General features: G+C 43.6%; 1 protein-coding gene across 1 annotated transcript in view; it reads right to left on the bottom strand.

Annotated features, from left to right (window-relative positions):
* Window positions 1-6,180, bottom strand: part of TSHR (thyroid stimulating hormone receptor) — a 208,420-nt gene extending 202,240 nt beyond the window's left edge. The window contains exons 1-2 of the mRNA XM_073349347.1: window positions 6,030-6,180; window positions 5,141-5,481 (exon numbers count right to left, since the gene is read on the bottom strand). Of these exons, the coding sequence (XP_073205448.1) occupies window positions 5,141-5,316 (176 nt within the window). The 5' untranslated portion in view covers window positions 5,317-5,481; window positions 6,030-6,180. The remainder of the gene's footprint in view (window positions 1-5,140; window positions 5,482-6,029) is intronic.
* Between the last annotated feature and the right edge of the window lie 11,327 nt (window positions 6,181-17,507).

Here is a 17,507-nt window from a genome sequence, read left to right as displayed (position 1 = left end):
AAGTAACTTGTCCAAAATCACAGAGCAGTCAGTAACAAAATCAGAACCCAAATATTTTAACTCACAATCCTATGACTCAGTTCACTAGACTTCAGCTAGACGCAAAATTGAGTCGCCAGAATGTTTTAAAGGGTTGTGAGACAAGTCCTGTCCTAAGGGGTTGGCTGGGCTCGCCTCCCTGCTCCAGGAACTACAACCTCTAGGGTCCCAGAACCACTCAGGTTTAGCCCAGCCGACATGATGAGGGGAGTCTGGTAAGCCAAATTAGAGTGAGCCAGGTCACAACTCCACTCACCCAAATTTGGTCCAGTTGTGCGGGCGGGGCCAAACCTGAGCAGTGCTACAACCCCAGAGGTTGTAATGCCTGGAGTGGAGAGCCAAGCCAAGCCAGCCCCACAGCACAGGAGCCGCCACTGTAGGGTGAGTGCCGGACAGGACAGGATCTGACCAAAACTACCCAAGGCCTCCACCCCAAGACTATTTACTGGGTTGTGACAGGCCATAAACATTTACAAACGGGCCCTGAGCCCAAAAAGGTTGAGAACCACTGGATTACACATATGACAAACTCAGTTGTAAGGGTGAAAATTTTTGCTCCTTTCCCATTAGGGGAAACTGTGAATAAAAGTAAACCACCAGGCAAATTCTTATGAGACAAAACAGTGCTTTCCCTATTACCTTAGCCCTGATTTGTTTTAAAATAAATGCAACTTCAGATAGAAACTGATAAAGATAAACACTGAACACTCTACCCTTTCCACTTTGCACAGTATAAAAATCACATTTTTCACTTGCCTAAATCTTTTCTTGTTATCTGAAGAGTAGATTAAACTAAGAATTTATTTTATAATGAGACGTTCACAAATGCCTTCTCCATTGATACAGATTATTAGACTGTACCCAAACATTCTGAAAACAATTTGTAGCTGTTTTCTACGGTTTTGATGGAATTGAAGTTTCTGCATGCTTTACTTAAATATTTTGGTGATCATCCTCATTTTCCTACAGCCCCTCATTAGAAATTGGTATTTGAAAATATTAGATTTCCACACAACACTTAGTGCTTCCTTTAGGAGGCTAGATTTTTATGTACTTCTCATTCATCATGAACTATCTCCGAAAACTCTCTCTGAAAACAATGTGATATATGCCATCATGTGTCAGCAATGCCCCTCTGCCATGTACCTTGGTCAAACTGGATAGTCTCTAAGTAAAAGAATAAATGGACACAAATCAGATGTCAAGAATTATAACATTCAAAAACCAGTTGGAGAACACTTCAATCTCTTTGGTCACTCTATTACAGACCTAAAAGTTGCAATTCTTCAACAAAAAAACTTCAGAAACAGACTCCAACGAGAGACTGCTGAATTGGAATTAATTTGCAAACTGGATACAATTAACTTAGGCTTGAATAGAGACTGGGAGTGGATAGGTCATTACAAAAAGTAAAACTATTTTTCCTTTTTTATTCCCCTTCCCACCCCCTACCCCCCCGTTCCTCAGACGTTCTTGTCAACTGCTGGAAATGGCCCACCTTGATTATCACTACAAAAGGTTCCCCCCCACCCTGCTCTCCTGCTGGTAATAGCTCACCTTAAGTGATCACTCTTGTTACAGTGTGTATGATAACACACATTGTTTCATGTTCTCTATGTATATAAATCTCCCCACTGTATTTTCCACTGAATGCATCTGATGAAGTGAGCGGTAGCTCATGAAAGCTTATGCTCAAATAAATTTGTTAGTCTCTAAGGTGCCACAAGTACTCCTTTTCTTTCTGAAAACAATGTACAGCAGCAGTCAAAAAAGCTAACAGAATGTTAGGAACCATCAGGAAAGGGATAGATAACAAGACAGAAAACATAATGTCACTGTATAAATCTACAGTATGCCACACCTCAAATACTAGTTCTGGTTGCCCCATCTCTAACAAGATATATTAGAATAGGAAAAGGTACACAAATAAGGGCAACAAAATGGTCAGGGGCATGGAATAGCCTCTATATGAGGCGAACTTAAAAAGCCTGGAACTTTTCAGCTAGAAAAGAGATGACTAATGGGGGGATATGATAGATGTCTATAAAATCATGAATGGTGTGGAGAAAGTGAATAAGGAAGTGTAAAGGGTAAATTACACAACACAAGAACCAGTGGTTCCAAATTAAATTAATAGGCAGCAGGTTTAAAACAAACAAAAGGAAGTACTTCTTCACACAATGCACAATCAACCTGTAGAACTCATTGCCAGGGGATATTGTGAAGGCCAAAAGTAAAACTGGCTTCAGAAAAAGAATTAGATAAGGTCACAGAGGATAGATCCATCAATGGCTATTAGCCAAGATGGTCAGGGATGCAACCACTTGCTCTGGGTGTCCTAGAAGCTGGAACTGCACAACAGGGAATGGATCACTTGATTACTGCCCTGTTCTGTTCTTTCCCTCTGACGCATGTGGCACTGGCCACGTGTGGAAGACAGGATACTGAAAGACATGCACACAGTATGGCCGTTCTTATGCACCCCTTTTCCAAAAAGAGTGCCTCCAATTTTAGTTGGGGATTTCAGACATTTCTGGGATTTGATTTAAATTCCTGTCTCAAGAGTTGAGAGCTATCTGTTTTTCCAGTTTGGCAGCACAGATTCCCAAGACATACAGTAAGCATTGTCTCTGTACAATATTATCATATTTATAAACTAAACCACATAAAGCCTCAAGTCCAGCATCTCCAAGAACAAATGAGTCTAATCTGAAATTCAAGAATATCCATAACAACTGGAATACTTCAACAGCTGCAGTCCAATAGTACAAAAATTACAAGGCACACATAGATAAACAATGGAAAGCATGTAAACATTTATTTAGCTGTACTTGCAGGTAAGAAGTTGGTTCTGTGACATCCTACTTCTTAAGGGTTTTAAATATTCTTGAGAAGCTCATTATTAAAATAACTTGATTATTTTAACATCCAGTCAAAATCTATAATTTTAATCAGGGTTCTCAAATAACCTGAAATGGTTTCAACTCCCAGTTTAATAAATTAGGAGTCGCTGTTTGTTAGTTTGTTTGTTTTTTTTACTGGAATATTACAAACAAACCAGGGTCTCTCTTTTGGGGTTAGAAACATTTTTAATCTTGCAAAAAAATACTGTAAAAGGAGAGGTATCTATCACTCTCACATGCCTCCAATTTACTACTATCTCAGATAATGTACTCTTTTATTACTATGAATAGGACCCTACCAAATTCACGGCCCTGAAAAATATGTCACGGACTGTGAAATCTGGTCTCCCCTGTGAAATCTGGTCTTTTGTGTGCTTTTACCCTATACTATACAGATTTCATGGTGGAAACCAGCATTTCTTAAATTGGGGGTCCTGACAAAAAAGGGAGTTGCAAGATTATTTTAGAGGTTCTCAGTATTGCCACCATTACTTCTGCGCTGCCTTCAGAGCTGGGCAGCAAGAGAGCAGTGGCTGTTCGCCAGGCACCCAGCTCTGAAGGCAGCACACTGCCAGCAGCAGTGCAGAAGTAAGAGTGGCAATACCATACTATGCCATCCTTACTTCTGTGCTGCTGCTGGTGGCAGCTCTGGCTTCAGAGCTGAGCTCCTGGCCAGCAGCCACTGCTCTCCAGCTGCCCAGCTCTGAAGGCAGCGGTGCTGCCGCCAGCAGCGGTGCAAAAGTAAGGGTAGCAGTACCGCAACTCCCTCCACAATAACCTTGCGACCCCCCACATCTGCTTTTTGGATCAAGACCCCTATAATTACAACACTGTGAAATGTCAGATTTAAATAGCTGACATCATGAAATTTACTATTTTTAAATTCCTATGATCATGAAATTGACAAAAATGGACTGTGAATTTGGTAGGGGCCTAACTATGAAGCATTTTGATTGACACCTGAAAGACTGAATTGGGAACCTGAGGTGTTAGCATATGTTATTCTACACTAAAGAACAAAAATGAATTCCATGTGCTTTTGAAATTCCTGCACAGTTATATCTTGTCTGTCAAAATGGGGCAAAAAGGAAAAGTAAATATGGTGAGGTTGTATGGAACTATTCTGTTTGGTAGTGGCACATCTGATTTATGTTCATTTTTAGGGTACAGTGTCTGACCTACCCCTGCCTTCTCCCTCCTCCCTTTCTAGGTATATTAATCATAGGATCCAAGCTTCCCATCTTCTTGCGTACAAGTACTCTCAGTGCCTGACTTTCCCACATCCCATTTAAACTCTTACAAGGTCCAAATATCCATCATATTCATCGCACTCAAATGCAAAGTAATCCATTTAGGAAGGAACAATCAGTTGCACACATACAAAGTGGGAAATGGCTGCCTAGGAAGGAGTACTGAGGAAAGGGACCTGGGGGTCATAGTGGACCACAAGCTAAACATGAATCAACAGTGTAATGCTGGAGTACTCTGTCCAGTTCTGGGTGCCACGTTTCAGGAAGGATGGGGACAAATTGGAGAGAGTCCAGAGAAGAGTGACAAAAATGATTAAAGGTCTAGAAAACATGACTTATGAGGGAATATTGAAAAAATTGTGTTTGTTTAGTCTGGAAAAGAGAAGATGGAGAGGGGACGTGATAACAGTTTTCAAGTATGTAAAAGGTTGTTACAAGGAGGAGGAAGAAAAATTGTTTTTCTTAACCTCTGAAGATAGGACAAGAAGCAATGGGCTTAAATTGCAGCAAGGGAAGTTTAGGTTGGACATTAGGAAAAACTTCCTAACTGTCAGGGTGGTTAACACTGGAATAAATTGCCTAGGGAGGTTGTGGAGATTTTTAAGAGCAGGTTAGACAAACACCTGTCAGAAATGGTCTAGATAATACTTAGTCCAGCCACGAGTGCAGGGAACTGGACTAGATGACCTATTGAGGTCCCTTGCAGTTCTATGATTCTATACTCCGCACATTATTGCGAGGTCTGAAGGTCATTGCTCTCCTCACCTGCAGTTACCTATAGCATCTGAATATCATTGTTTCCATCCCTAGGTACTCTCAGGCCTGAGTGCCAGCATTCATCACATCTCACTGCCATCTCCCTCCCCATTTGTCACAGGGTACCAGCTCTGAGTGTATCCCTCCAAGTTCTCACACAAAGCTGTTGTATGACTCCACTCCACTACTCACAGGGTTTTGGTGTCCTGTGGAAGGCTGGGAATGAAACGTGTCTCCTTGCAGGTGATTTTGTAGTGGTCCCAGTCTAAGCACTCACACTCTGATGAAGGGCACATCTCTGTGCCCGTGCTCCACAGCACCGTCTGCAGCAACAGCAGGACCTGGAAAGCTACCAGCAGCCACAGCATCTTCCACAACCTGCTGCTGGCGCTATTTCATCCACCCCTGCCTCACTCTTCTCGAGGGGAGGGGGAACAAGGCAACCAAGGATACAGATGGCACAGGATTCTTCTGTCATTCAAAGTGTGGGGCAGTAGGAAACTGCACCTTGCCAAAAACCCACCTCCTCCTCCCTAAAGGGAAGCAGAAGTAGTATCATTAAACAGAAATCCTGAGTACCCTGCCTCCCGGGTGCTGCTGCGCCTCCTCATGATACCCTGCTCCCTCTCCCCAGGCACACCACCCCCTCCCCACAACTCTCTCCAGGTATCCCACTCCACTGCCCCTGCCCCCACTCTCTCCAGGCACCCCACTCCCCCAATTTTCTCCAGTCACTCATCCCCCAGGTACACCCCCTTTCCCCCCCCCCCAAGTCTTCCCGGGCACTCCTCTCCACCCCCGCCATGCCCCCCCCCACTCCTCGGGGACTCGGCTCCCAGCCCCACAACTCTCCCCAGGTACACTATCCCCTCCAACAGACTCGTTCTTCCAGACGCCACCCCCCAGCACAGCCCGTTTACCATCCTCACCCCCAGACAAGCTTTGCCAGGCACTGCCCCGCCACAGCCCCTTCACCCACGGCCAACCCCCTCCTCCTCAGCCGCTCCCCAGCCGCTCCCCAGCGGGCTGCCCTGCCCCGCCCTGCCCTGCCCTGCCCCGCTCCTCCCCGAGCTCCCCTCACCGGGACAAACTCTGCGGCTCCCGCTGCTGGGCGCCGAGCTCCCCTCACGCCGCGTTTAGAGCCGCGACGGCGGCTCCTGGGGCCGTTCCCTCAGCCGGGCGCATCACTTCAGCGCGGGCGGTGGCGGCAGCTGCTTCTCAACTCCGAGTCTCAGCTGGGACGCCGACCAGAGCTGCGACCCTCCGCGTCACCGCTTCCAGCCGCTGTCCGCGTCGGCCACCTAGCGGCAACCGCAGGCGCTGCCTCGAGCCGAGCCGGCCCAGCCGCGGAGCGCCAGGGCCGCCTGCCGAGAGCGGCAGGGAGGGGACTGGCCTGGGGGCAAGAGGCGAAAGTGTGTGCGCGCGTGGGAGTGTGAGCGCGCACGGGGTTGTGGTGAGGGTTGTGCGAGGGAGAGGGTACCCCCGGTTTGTGTGAGAGGGTGGGTGGTTTGTTTCGTATATGGGTTGTGAGCGTATTAGCTATCATGCTGTGAGAAAGGGGACCGCGTGTCTGTAGCCAGGTCCAGCGCTCAGAAGAGGCTTTCTGATAGAAAAGGTGTTAACACAAACAGTGTTAAACCCAATAACAGGGGCACCTTCAACTTATATGTCTCTGTAAAATGGGTGTGGAATTATTTACCAGATACTCCCATCACCAGCTAACCCATTTTTAAACATAAACATGACACTGCCCTCTAATAATATTTTTGTTAGTTAACACAATTTGTAAGAGAATATGTTTTCACAGGGTAGAGGTGGCAGGTGAGAGAGTACCCAAGCAGCAAGAGCTTGGGACATGCCCTTATGATCCTTTATTATGCTGACCTACCTAATGTAAACGTGCAAAGCTAAGGCAGAATTTTGCCAAGTACAGAAACTAAGGGACACACAGGACAGTCAAAACTCAGACTAGCACACCTATTAAACCAGTGTGATAGGAGAGAGTAGGAAGTGTTCCGATTTCAATCTAATGACCAAAATATGAGGCCATACAAGAAAGATAAGCAAAGAAAAGAAACAGGGTCTAGCACCAGGGAAAAGGAGACAGAGCTCACCCATCATGTACTTCTTGTACATGGTAGGTTGCAGGCTGCTACTAGCAAAGCCGGGCTGAGCTGGCTGTAGCCCTTCTTTCCCAATACAGCAGATGTCTTCGCTAGCTAGAACATCCTTTAATGCACACAACCATGAAGGGCTATTGTGAATTTAAGCTATGTTATATATGGCTGAACAGTATAAAAGTTAACCATTCATTTACAGCATCACTCCATGTAGCAACCCAATATTGCCTCAGGAATAGATGCTAATGAAAAAATGGAGAGATGTAGGAGATCTCCTCTAGGTACCACTTCACCCTGGCCAGATCACATATGAGGGCTGTGACTCTTTTATTCTCTGGTACTATTTGTACAGCTCAGTGGATGAACCTAATTTTATAGTATTTATCTCTCTCACACACATGGGAGGTCCTGGGGGTAGGGGGTACAAATGAATAAGACGTGCAGTCTTGTTATTTATTTTAAACAGTAAACACATTAAAGTTATTTGGACAGCTTATTCAGACAAGCTCTACCTCATGTACTCCTATGTGTGTTATGTAGATGTCCATTAAATTTTCTTGCTGTGTGGGTTATTTCATTTGTGATTTTTTAGAGTATGTGTATTTAGAGTATGTGAATTTTATTTTCTTACACCGCATCTACTTTGTGTCCGTGCTTTCAAGCAGATGAGGTTCGTAGTTCCCACCCACCTACCCAGAGAGGGAACAAATGAACAAGGTAAATCATAATACCTCAGTGACGGGTTGGATCACAGAAACTCCCTTGGGAAATGCCACCTGATGTGCTGAAACTACCCCTCAGCCTGTTTCCCTTGGCAGCTTGGGACTTCAGAACCCTGCCTGGTTTGAGCCAGACACACTAGCCTGTTTCAAACCCAGACCCATGTCTGAACCACGTCCCCCACAAGCTGAAGGCTTAACTGAAAACAGCTTAAGAAGTGTTCCTGTCTCTAACACTCAGATGCCCAGATCCCAGTGGGGTCTAAACCCCAAATAAATCCATTTTACCCTGTATAAAGCTTATACAGGATAAACTCATAAATTGTTCACCCTCTATAACACTGATAGAGAGATATGCACAGCTGTTTGCCCCACCCCCCAGGTATCAATACATACTCTGGGTTAATTAATAAGTAAAAAGTGATTTTATTAAATACAAAAAGTAGGATTTAAGTGGTTCCAAGTAATAACAGACAGAACAAAGTAAATTACCAAACAAAATAAAATAAAACATGCAAGTCTATGCCTAATACAGTAAGAAAACTGAATACAGATAAAATCTTACCCTCAGAGATGTTTCAATAAGCTTCTATCACAGACTGGATGCCTTCCTAGTCTGGGCACAATTCTTTCCCCTGGTACAGCCCTTGTTCCAGCTGAGGTGGTAGCTAGGGGATTTCTCATGATTGCCTCTCTTTGTTCTTTTCCAGCTCCGTATACATCTTTTGTACAAGGCGGGAATCCTTTGTGCCTCTCTGGGTTCCCACCCCTCCTTCTAAATGGAAAAGCACCTGGTTTAAGATGGATTTCAGTACCAGGTGACCTGGTCACGTGTCCTGTGAGACCCCAAGCCTTCATTCCTCTCAGCTTGACACACAGGAAGGCCTGCCTGCAAACAGAGTCATCCACAGTCAATTGTCCTGGTTGATGGGAGCCATCAAGATTCCAAACAACCATTAATGACCCACACTTTGCATAATTACAATAGGCCCTCAGAGTTATATTTCATATTTCTAGTTTCAGATACAAGAGTGATACATTTATACAAATAGGATGACCACACTCACAAGATTATAAGCTTTGTAATGATACCTTACAAGAGACCTTTTGCATGAAGCATATTCCAGTTATATTATATTCACACTCATTAGTATATTTTCATAAAATCATACAGAGTGCAACATCACAACCTCACATTAGATTAAAAAATAAAATACACTTTACAAGATTTGTCAGTAAAATAGTTGTCCCACAGCATGTAATTTACAGCACAATATTTTGTTGTAATTCTTTAAAAGGCAGTTAAGTCACTGGAATTCAGGTGTCAGTTAATGTTTTGTCTTTACGGATTTTATGTGGCAGGGACACATTCAAAAAGACAAAAGAGACAGATGCCACTTGTAATGTTGTAAGACTTAAACTTTAACAAACAGTATACAATCAAATTACTTTAAATAGCACCTTCCACCAGAGTACATCAAAGCACATATGCATAATTAATTACTCCTCTCAGTGATGTTGTGAGGCTTAAGTAATACCATGCCCATTTTACAGAGACAAGTTTAAGGCCCCAATTTTAATAGCTCTAGTTGTGATCTCCATATCCATTGAAAGCAGGCCAAGAAGTAATTGGCTTAACCTGCAACAAGAGAGATTTAGGTTAGATATTAAGAAAAACTTACTAACTATAAGGCTAGTTAAGCACTGAAATAAGCTTCCGAAGGAGGCTGTGGAATCCCTCCTCACTGGAGGTTTTTAAGAACAGGCTAGACAAATATCTGTCAGGGATGATCTAGGTATACTTAGTCCTACCTCAGCACATGGGGCTAGACTAGATGACCTCTCAAAGTTACCCCAGTCATACATTTCTATAAGTTTTTTCAAAAAGCACAAATTTTAACAACATTTCTACAGTTCCTCTGCACTTTTTAATTTTTATTGGGGTGAAGCAGAAATACCAAATTACCACAAGAAGCTGTTCTCCTGGAGCCCAATTTACAGCTGTTCTGCAGCTGTACAGGCCCTTCAGGAAACACTCTGGCTCAAGAGACTTTCAACAGGAGCTGGCTCTGTGTACTGCATGCCCCCCTCCTGCACCCTCTCACACACATCCCAGGTGCAGGTGGAATTCAGGAGCAGTCAGTGTGCTTGCCAAGGGTGGAATGGGAAGTGGCTAGGGTCTTTTTATCCCAGTGATTCTGTGGTGCTGCAGTGGTGCAGTTTTAGGGCATCCAGGAGGCCTGGAATCAGGGAGGCACATCCACCTCCACTCTGTCCCTCCACTAAGCCTGGCACTGATAGAGGGATGAACCTCCAAAGAGGTGATCAGGATCTTAAACTGCCATGCATGAGTGGCAGATGAACCCCCCTTTGGGGAGGCTAGCCCCCCAGCTCCACCCCTTCCACCTGAGCCCCCAACCCCATGGCCAGAGGAGCCCTGAGCCACCACCCCCATCTGCGGCTGGAGGAGTCTCAGCCACCCAAGGCCCTGGCCGCTCAGCCTGACCCCTAGCCTGAGCTCTAGGCTGGAGCTGAGCCTCCATCAGCTTCAGGGAGGACGGGGAGCTAGGACAGGGCCACGGCCTGGGTTAGGGGAGGCTTAATTTACCCTGGCCTTTGATACCTGCCGCCCAGGTAAAAAGTTACAAGAATGTTTTGGTTTTTATACAGAAGAAGCTTTATAGTTCAAGGGTAGGAACCTGTTACAGCAGATTATTAACATTTGTGAGAACAGACATTCAAATCCTGTTTTCCCTACGCAAATAAAGATGGAAATGAAACAGTGTGTAACATTGTTTGTGCTTCTGACACTCTGTACCTCAGGGAAACACCCTGCACCCCCATGTTCATCCTTATAATATTATTGTGCGGTTTCCAATGCAAAATTTATTGTGTTGAGTGTTTTCGGCAGGCTCATGATGCACTGAGCGTCGTTGTTATAGTAATGTTATAGGTTGTAATTTCATGTATACAGTTATGAGGCTGAAAATGTGTGCTCATGGCTTAAAACAAGCCCAGGCAAAACCCTCCAAGAGCAGAGGGGCAGTTCACACCTGATCAGGGCATGTACAGAACAAACTCAGCCCAGCCTCACAGGAACAAAGGACAGTGGCCTAGGCAGCAACAAAGGATCCGTTGGACTCTTGAGTGAGTCACCCCCATCCCTTGGTCAGTTTGAGACTATGATGAGGTAATGCTCACCTGACTCTGAAGGGGAGACACAAAGCCAAGAGGGAAGATAGGACACGATAAAAGGGAGAGACGTTTGCCATGCTCCCTCTCTTTGCCACCTCCATCTACAGACAACACCACCAAGTGACTGAAGTGCTGATCAAAAGGGAGAGCCTGGCTGAAGGACAATCAGACAGCTTGTGGTGAGAAGCATCTAAGTTTGTAAGGGCACTGAAAGTGTTAAGATCAGCTTAGAATGCGTTTTGCTTTTATTTCATTTGACCAAATCTGATTTGTTGTGCTTTGACTTATCACTTAAAATCTATCTTTTGTAGTTAATAAATGTGTTTGTTTATTCTACCTGAAGCAGCAGTGCATTTGGTTTGAAGTGTGTCAGAGAGTCCCCTGGGGATAACAAGTCTGGTACATATCAATTTCTTTGTTAAATTGACAAACTCATATAAGCTTGCAGCATGTAGCAGGCATAACTGGACACTGCAAGATGGAGGTACCTAGGGTTGTATCTGGGACCAGAGATATTGGCTAGTGTCATTTGGTTGCACAATCCAAGCAGCAGCTGGCCAAAAGTGCTCACTCACGTGCTGGGAGCAGCTTATATGCTAGAGGCTGTGCGTGAACAGCATGGGAGTGAGGGTTCTCACAGTGAAGCAGGGTAAGGCTGGTTCCCAGAGTTGAGGATTGGAGTGACGTAGCAGATCACCAGTCCAGCTAACACCACGGGAACATCACACCGAGCGGGGTGTACGTGCAGCTTGTTACTCCAAGTGGAGTTCACACTTTAAGCACTGATATTTGTGATTTTAAGTGAGTCTTAAGTGCAGTGGCTAAGAACAGTCAGGAGGAGGTCACAGTTTTGTTATTTTCTGTTTGCTTATTTTGGGAAAGGGAAGTAAGAACAGGAAAGCAGAAAAATGACTGAAAGCAGTGAAGCAATTGCGAAGTTGGAGCTTTTTATGCTGCAGGTTGCAGGAAAGAAGAGGTAGCACCAGAGATTATTGCAACTGAAAGAACTGGAGATAAAAGAAAAAGAGAGAGAAAGAAAACACCAGCTGGACCTGCTATAAAAGCAGAACCAGAGGCCCCTGACCAGGGGCGGCTCTACCAATTTTGCCGCCCCAAGCAGTTGCCACCGAATTGCTGCCGCTGCAACAGCGCCGGAGCTGCTGCCAAATTGCAGCTGCACTCGGAAGAGGGGTGGAGCTGCTGCCGAATTGTCACCGTGGGACACGGACTGCCGCCCCGTTCTGAATGCCGCCCCAAGCACCTGCTTGGAAAGCTGCTGCCTGGAGCCGGCCCTTCCCCCGACCCCCATCACTCCAAAAATCCATAAATGGGAACACTTGTGTCCTGCATACAGTGAGGAGGATGATATTACTGAATATCTGACTCCCTTTGAAAGGCTGTGTGTAATACAATCAATACTCCCTGATAAGAGAGTTCCTACACTGGTAAATGCCTTAACAGCAAAGCTATGGGATATTCTGGATTTAGGTACTCCGTCTCTCCTTTTGAAGCTTTCCCACTTTGTATAAATACTTGTGTTCCAGCCCCTGCTCCACTGAATACTCAAGTGTCTCCCCTTTCTCAGTGCCCTAACTACTGGGCTATAAAGTCACTCTCTCATTCTCTGGCCCAATGGCTATTCAAGTATTTTACACCCAGTGAACCAGCTTTAACAGGCGAGATTAAGAAGCACTCACCCTCCAAACACTCAACAGCCTGGTGTTGAGAGTGACCACCCATGAAAGAGCAGCAACCTGGGTTCAATCACCTGCTCCAAAGTGGGGATTCAAACCTGGTTCTCCCACAACCTAGCTGAAGGTTATAAAGATGGCCCTGCCGACTCCCCTGCCAGTGTTTTTGGTTCTTAAATCCCATCTGTGAATTTAGCCTGAAAAATTAAAATGAGACATTTTGTTAGTGCTGAAATGGTTCATTTTGACATTTTTTCTTCTTCATCATCTTTTTTTTTTTTTGACTGAAATATACATACCTATCCCCAAATCCAGATTTAAGTTTGGAGATGTACTTTTTTAAGATGACCTGCAAATGCTTAAAAAATCCAGTTGATTTAGTTATTTGTTTAATGTCCTAAGCACTGTGGTCAGGGCAGAGTGGAAAATCTAGCAAATAATTGATAACAAATTCTTATATTTTATAAGTCCTGCTGTTTAGCACCACCAGCGCCTGCCCTCCATGTTTCCCGGTATGCATTATGGTGGTGACATCACACTTACTGGGGTTCCGCAATGGGGTGGAGAACAGTGGACTCAGGTACCTGCTATTTTATTTTATTTTCATAATATTGCCTATGTTTGAATAGAAATATTAATAAACTTTGCAAACATCTGCATTACCTATAGATCCCCAAAACCATCAGTGACATTTAGAAGTAAATGTGAAATTGAGAGACACCTGGCTATGCTGAGGAAGACTCTAGGCCACAAGAGAATGTTAGGCAAGCTAATGCAAGGGCAGGGTCTTTGAAACTAGAGGTCCCAGGAGCATGAGATGTAGAAACAAAAACCCAGTCTGAGGTTTGTTTCAGGAGATTATTTTGGTTAAATCATCCTTGACAATGCAAATGCCAGACTGCTACATTCCTGCCAAAAAAACAAAACAAATGAAAAAACCCCACACACTATACTGTAAGCAGACTCCACAAAACAAAAAATACAAACCAACACTTACGTATTCTCAAAGCCCAACACATTTAAGTAAATGGCTTCAGGTGTTCATTTCTGGTTAATTCTCTTCTGTGGATATATAACATTGCTCTCTGTGGGTCAAAACCCAACCTACTCAGGCATCATTTTTTGGGTCCAGCCCTTCCACTTTTTGTTTTAAATATACAAAAAACCCAACTTTTTATCATATAAAGCTTAAACTGGTTCACACTGGGGAAAAATACATTATGAAAAAAACCCACAAAATCATACCACTTCCTCCTTCATCTGAGGAAATATAAAAGTTAAGACCTCAAAAGTTAAGCTCTCCAGTATCTGAATGTGACAAAAATGGCCTCTGCCTTGGGTGCCCTCCTGCAGCAGGCTACTACCTGACACATACACTTGTCTTAGTTTCCCCTTTCTTCTGCCCATGAAAGGGGCATAGTCTCCCAGTGTCCATTACAAAGCCCCCCTTTGGGCATAATTTATTCATCTACACCAATTCAGTGACTCCCCCAAACCTTACAAAGAGATCATTCTCCATAACAAACACAAAGCAGATAAAGCAGGGATTTCCCCACATCCCCCTCTTCACAGACATCACCTTCAAGTCACCCACCCAAGAGTCAAGAGCAGCACTTTGTCCCCAGTTCCTTTTTTACCCCTGATCCAGAGTCCCACTCTCTAGGCCTACCTGCCTGAGAGTGACTGGTCTTCCCACAGTCCTTCACCCAAAGGATTCCATTCCTCCAGGCTCCCTACTAAGACATCCTACCTCTGTTCAGAAGAATCCACCCTCTTGCAACAACCCTCTTGTTTCCAGGTTCATCTCCCCTTGATCAAGATACATCTTTTCCTTTCCTAGGGGTCTCTGCCCAAGCCTTCTGCTCATCAGGAGACCCCAACTTTTGTCAATTGTCACCAACAGCTTTCCTCTAAGCTCCTCACCAGCACCTCACATTTAGTGCTTTCCTTCAAGTACTTCTTTTCCTGTTACTTCTTGGCTCTCCAAGTTTCCAGCTCACTGGATTTCCCACCTCCCCTAACTTGGGGCCCTTTCTTAAACCTAAGTGAGGGAGCTGCGGATGGCAACTAACCAGTCACAGGTGCACTGGCCTTCTGTCCCTGTCCCTCTTGAAAGGCCCATATCACCCTGGAACAATGAGGAAGTGCCCATGCAGTGAGAGTTCTTCAGTACAGAGTAGAATAAAGTCCTATTTTCTGTCTAATCAATCAACATATTTACCTATTATAGACATTTGTAAAATGCTCCTTCACCATAGAACCTAAGTGCCTCTGATCCTAATAGTTGTTTATGGGTCAATCACCATAATGACTAATTGTATTCTCACTTCTTTAATATCTTTCCAGCCAGTTTGGTCATTTGGTCATCTGTTTCCAGTTGACGCTCCATCAGGTTCAGTTAATCTGTGTGTGGATCATCAAATGATACAGTTGATGCATGTGAGCAACTGGTAGGAGCGATAGCCTTCTCTGCTCAACTTTTCAGATATAATGGGGAATGTGTATCCTTCACCAATTCCCTCCTGTTCCTACTTCAATCTCTCAGTTAATTTTTATTCTATCAAAAATACTTTACAATAGAGATGCTACTTTGGCACAGAGCTGTTCAACATGGTGTAACATGAGAAAGTGACTGACTAGAATATATGAAAGAATTAATTCCTTTGTTTCTCTAGGTCCTTGAAAACTGTACTCCCCACATGACTAAATTATCTCAAATTTCAAGAAAAGGTGATTATGCTACCAGTCACTTTAAGAAAAAACACATTGGATTTGTAGCTCTCTTGTAATGGGAAAGGGCTAGGAAAATATGGGAGAACAGAAACAGTCTCAACCTGGCAGCCAGGCTGAAGACCCAGGTGAGAGTTGCTCTTATATAAGATCTGAGGTCTGTCTCAAATTAAAAAACATCCTAAGACAATGGTTGGATATGGTTTCCCTTTTTGTGCATTTATGCCTGATCCTGAAGAGACTCAGTTGTTAGGGTTTGATTTAGAGTATTGATGAGACATCAGATAACACAGGCTCAATCTGGTTTTATTAGTCAAAACAGCATTATAGAATTAATGTTAATTAATACTTTTAATATTAATACTTTACCAATACTTTACCAATCTGGAAGGCAGCAGTGCAGCGGTCATACTATCCCGAAATTATGAGCTTCACCCTACTCACATACATACCTGACTTGTTTATAACAAACAAGCTTACCTAAGATTTACCCACCCTTTCTTACCAGTTTCTTATTTTCTTTTCAACATTATTTTCCAGAAGTTAGAAAACTCAGAGACATCTTGCACCAGCCATAGCCTGTTATAGATTGCATATTCGTCAAGTGTCATAAGAATCATCTGTCTTCTCCCTAGTATGCTGTCCAACTGTACCAAGCACACTATCATATTTGGCAAGACAAAACATACATCTCATCTCTGTCAGATTCTACAAACACATAAAACAGTTTATTGAGAGTTTACTGTACGCTTAGCATGAGTGCAAAGATGCTGAGAATCTGATTAATAGTTATACACTGTTAGCATAAGTATAAAGAATACAAAGCCTTCTCAAAATATTTATTGGCCAACAATTTATTGACTCAATAAATGGTGATTCTGTAAAGCAACTACCAATTTGGATTTGGATTTGTCTTACCTAGGATAATGACAATGAACCGTTTTTCATAGACTATAGGAAGAAACACCTTAAAAGTCACCTGGAAGCAACAAGGGATATTGTGTGTCCTATATGATGGAAATAATCTGAGAGGACTCCAGTGTAGACAACCCCAACTGCTAAAAAATCACAAGTCAGGTCCCTAAAACAAGGACATTTAAAAAGTAATACATGTTTTCAAGCTTTTCTCTGCATCTATGATAGCTAGCAATTTTCTTTTTCTTTTTAAAATTAAAGCCAAAATTCTCATGTAATCATATGAATCCAGAAGCTAGATTTTTAAGACTACATACTAGTTATCATGAGACTCACGACAAAATTGTGAGTTGGCAACAATGGAACTCCATTTTTATTAAACTAAACTGGCCCTTTAGTACATCAACTATTTAGAGCTGCTGTAGCTCCAGTTTAGCAATCCTAATCACAGGCATACAGAATTGACTTCCTTGTGCCTTCTTCAAACTTTTTCCTCCTGTAGCTCATACTCCTCCCTCCAACTTCCATGCAGGTTGCTACAATGGGGAATACAATAAGTGAGACAGCAAGAACTTTTAAAAAAGGGAACAAAGCATGCTGGCTTCTCCAAGGTACGGCCCACATGGGCATTATTGGGGCTTAAAGGCAATGGAATGATGGAAGATGTCTTGTTGAGTACTCTAGAGAAATGTTATCCAGGGGATCTTGTGGCTCATCTCAGATGGGTGCAGGAGTATATATAAGGGAGACCTCTCTCCCTAAGACAGGGATGGGGGTGCTTTAGTAATAGCAGGCAGGACCTAAGAATGTATGTGAGGGTTGGGAAGGAAGAGTGGGAGAACTGCCTGAGAAGAGGGTAGTGTGAAGGTTTAAAGAAAAATCAACTATAGTAGAAAGTAGCCTTTAAGCAAACATAGAGAGCAAAATTAACAGCTGCTTAACTTTTTAGGAACATAGTTTACAGCTCAACCAGCTGCCACTGATCTACCCCATATCTACCTTTGAAAAAAGAGTTGTATTTATGTAGGAGGGTATTTGGTGTTTTTTTTAAAGTCCCAGCATCTGGATTCATGTGATTACAAGAGTATCTCTGCTGTTGTTTTTATTTTACATGAACTTTCTAGCCTCAATGGCTGCAGATAAAAGCTTGAAAATGTAGAAGCAAATGCATTGTAATGGCTCAGAAAGG

Source organism: Lepidochelys kempii, chromosome 6 (assembly GCF_965140285.1).
Source record: "Lepidochelys kempii isolate rLepKem1 chromosome 6, rLepKem1.hap1, whole genome shotgun sequence".
Taxonomy (NCBI): domain Eukaryota; kingdom Metazoa; phylum Chordata; order Testudines; family Cheloniidae; genus Lepidochelys; species Lepidochelys kempii.
The sequence above is the reverse complement of the archived record's forward strand: the minus strand, read 5'-3'. Positions and strand labels throughout refer to the sequence as shown.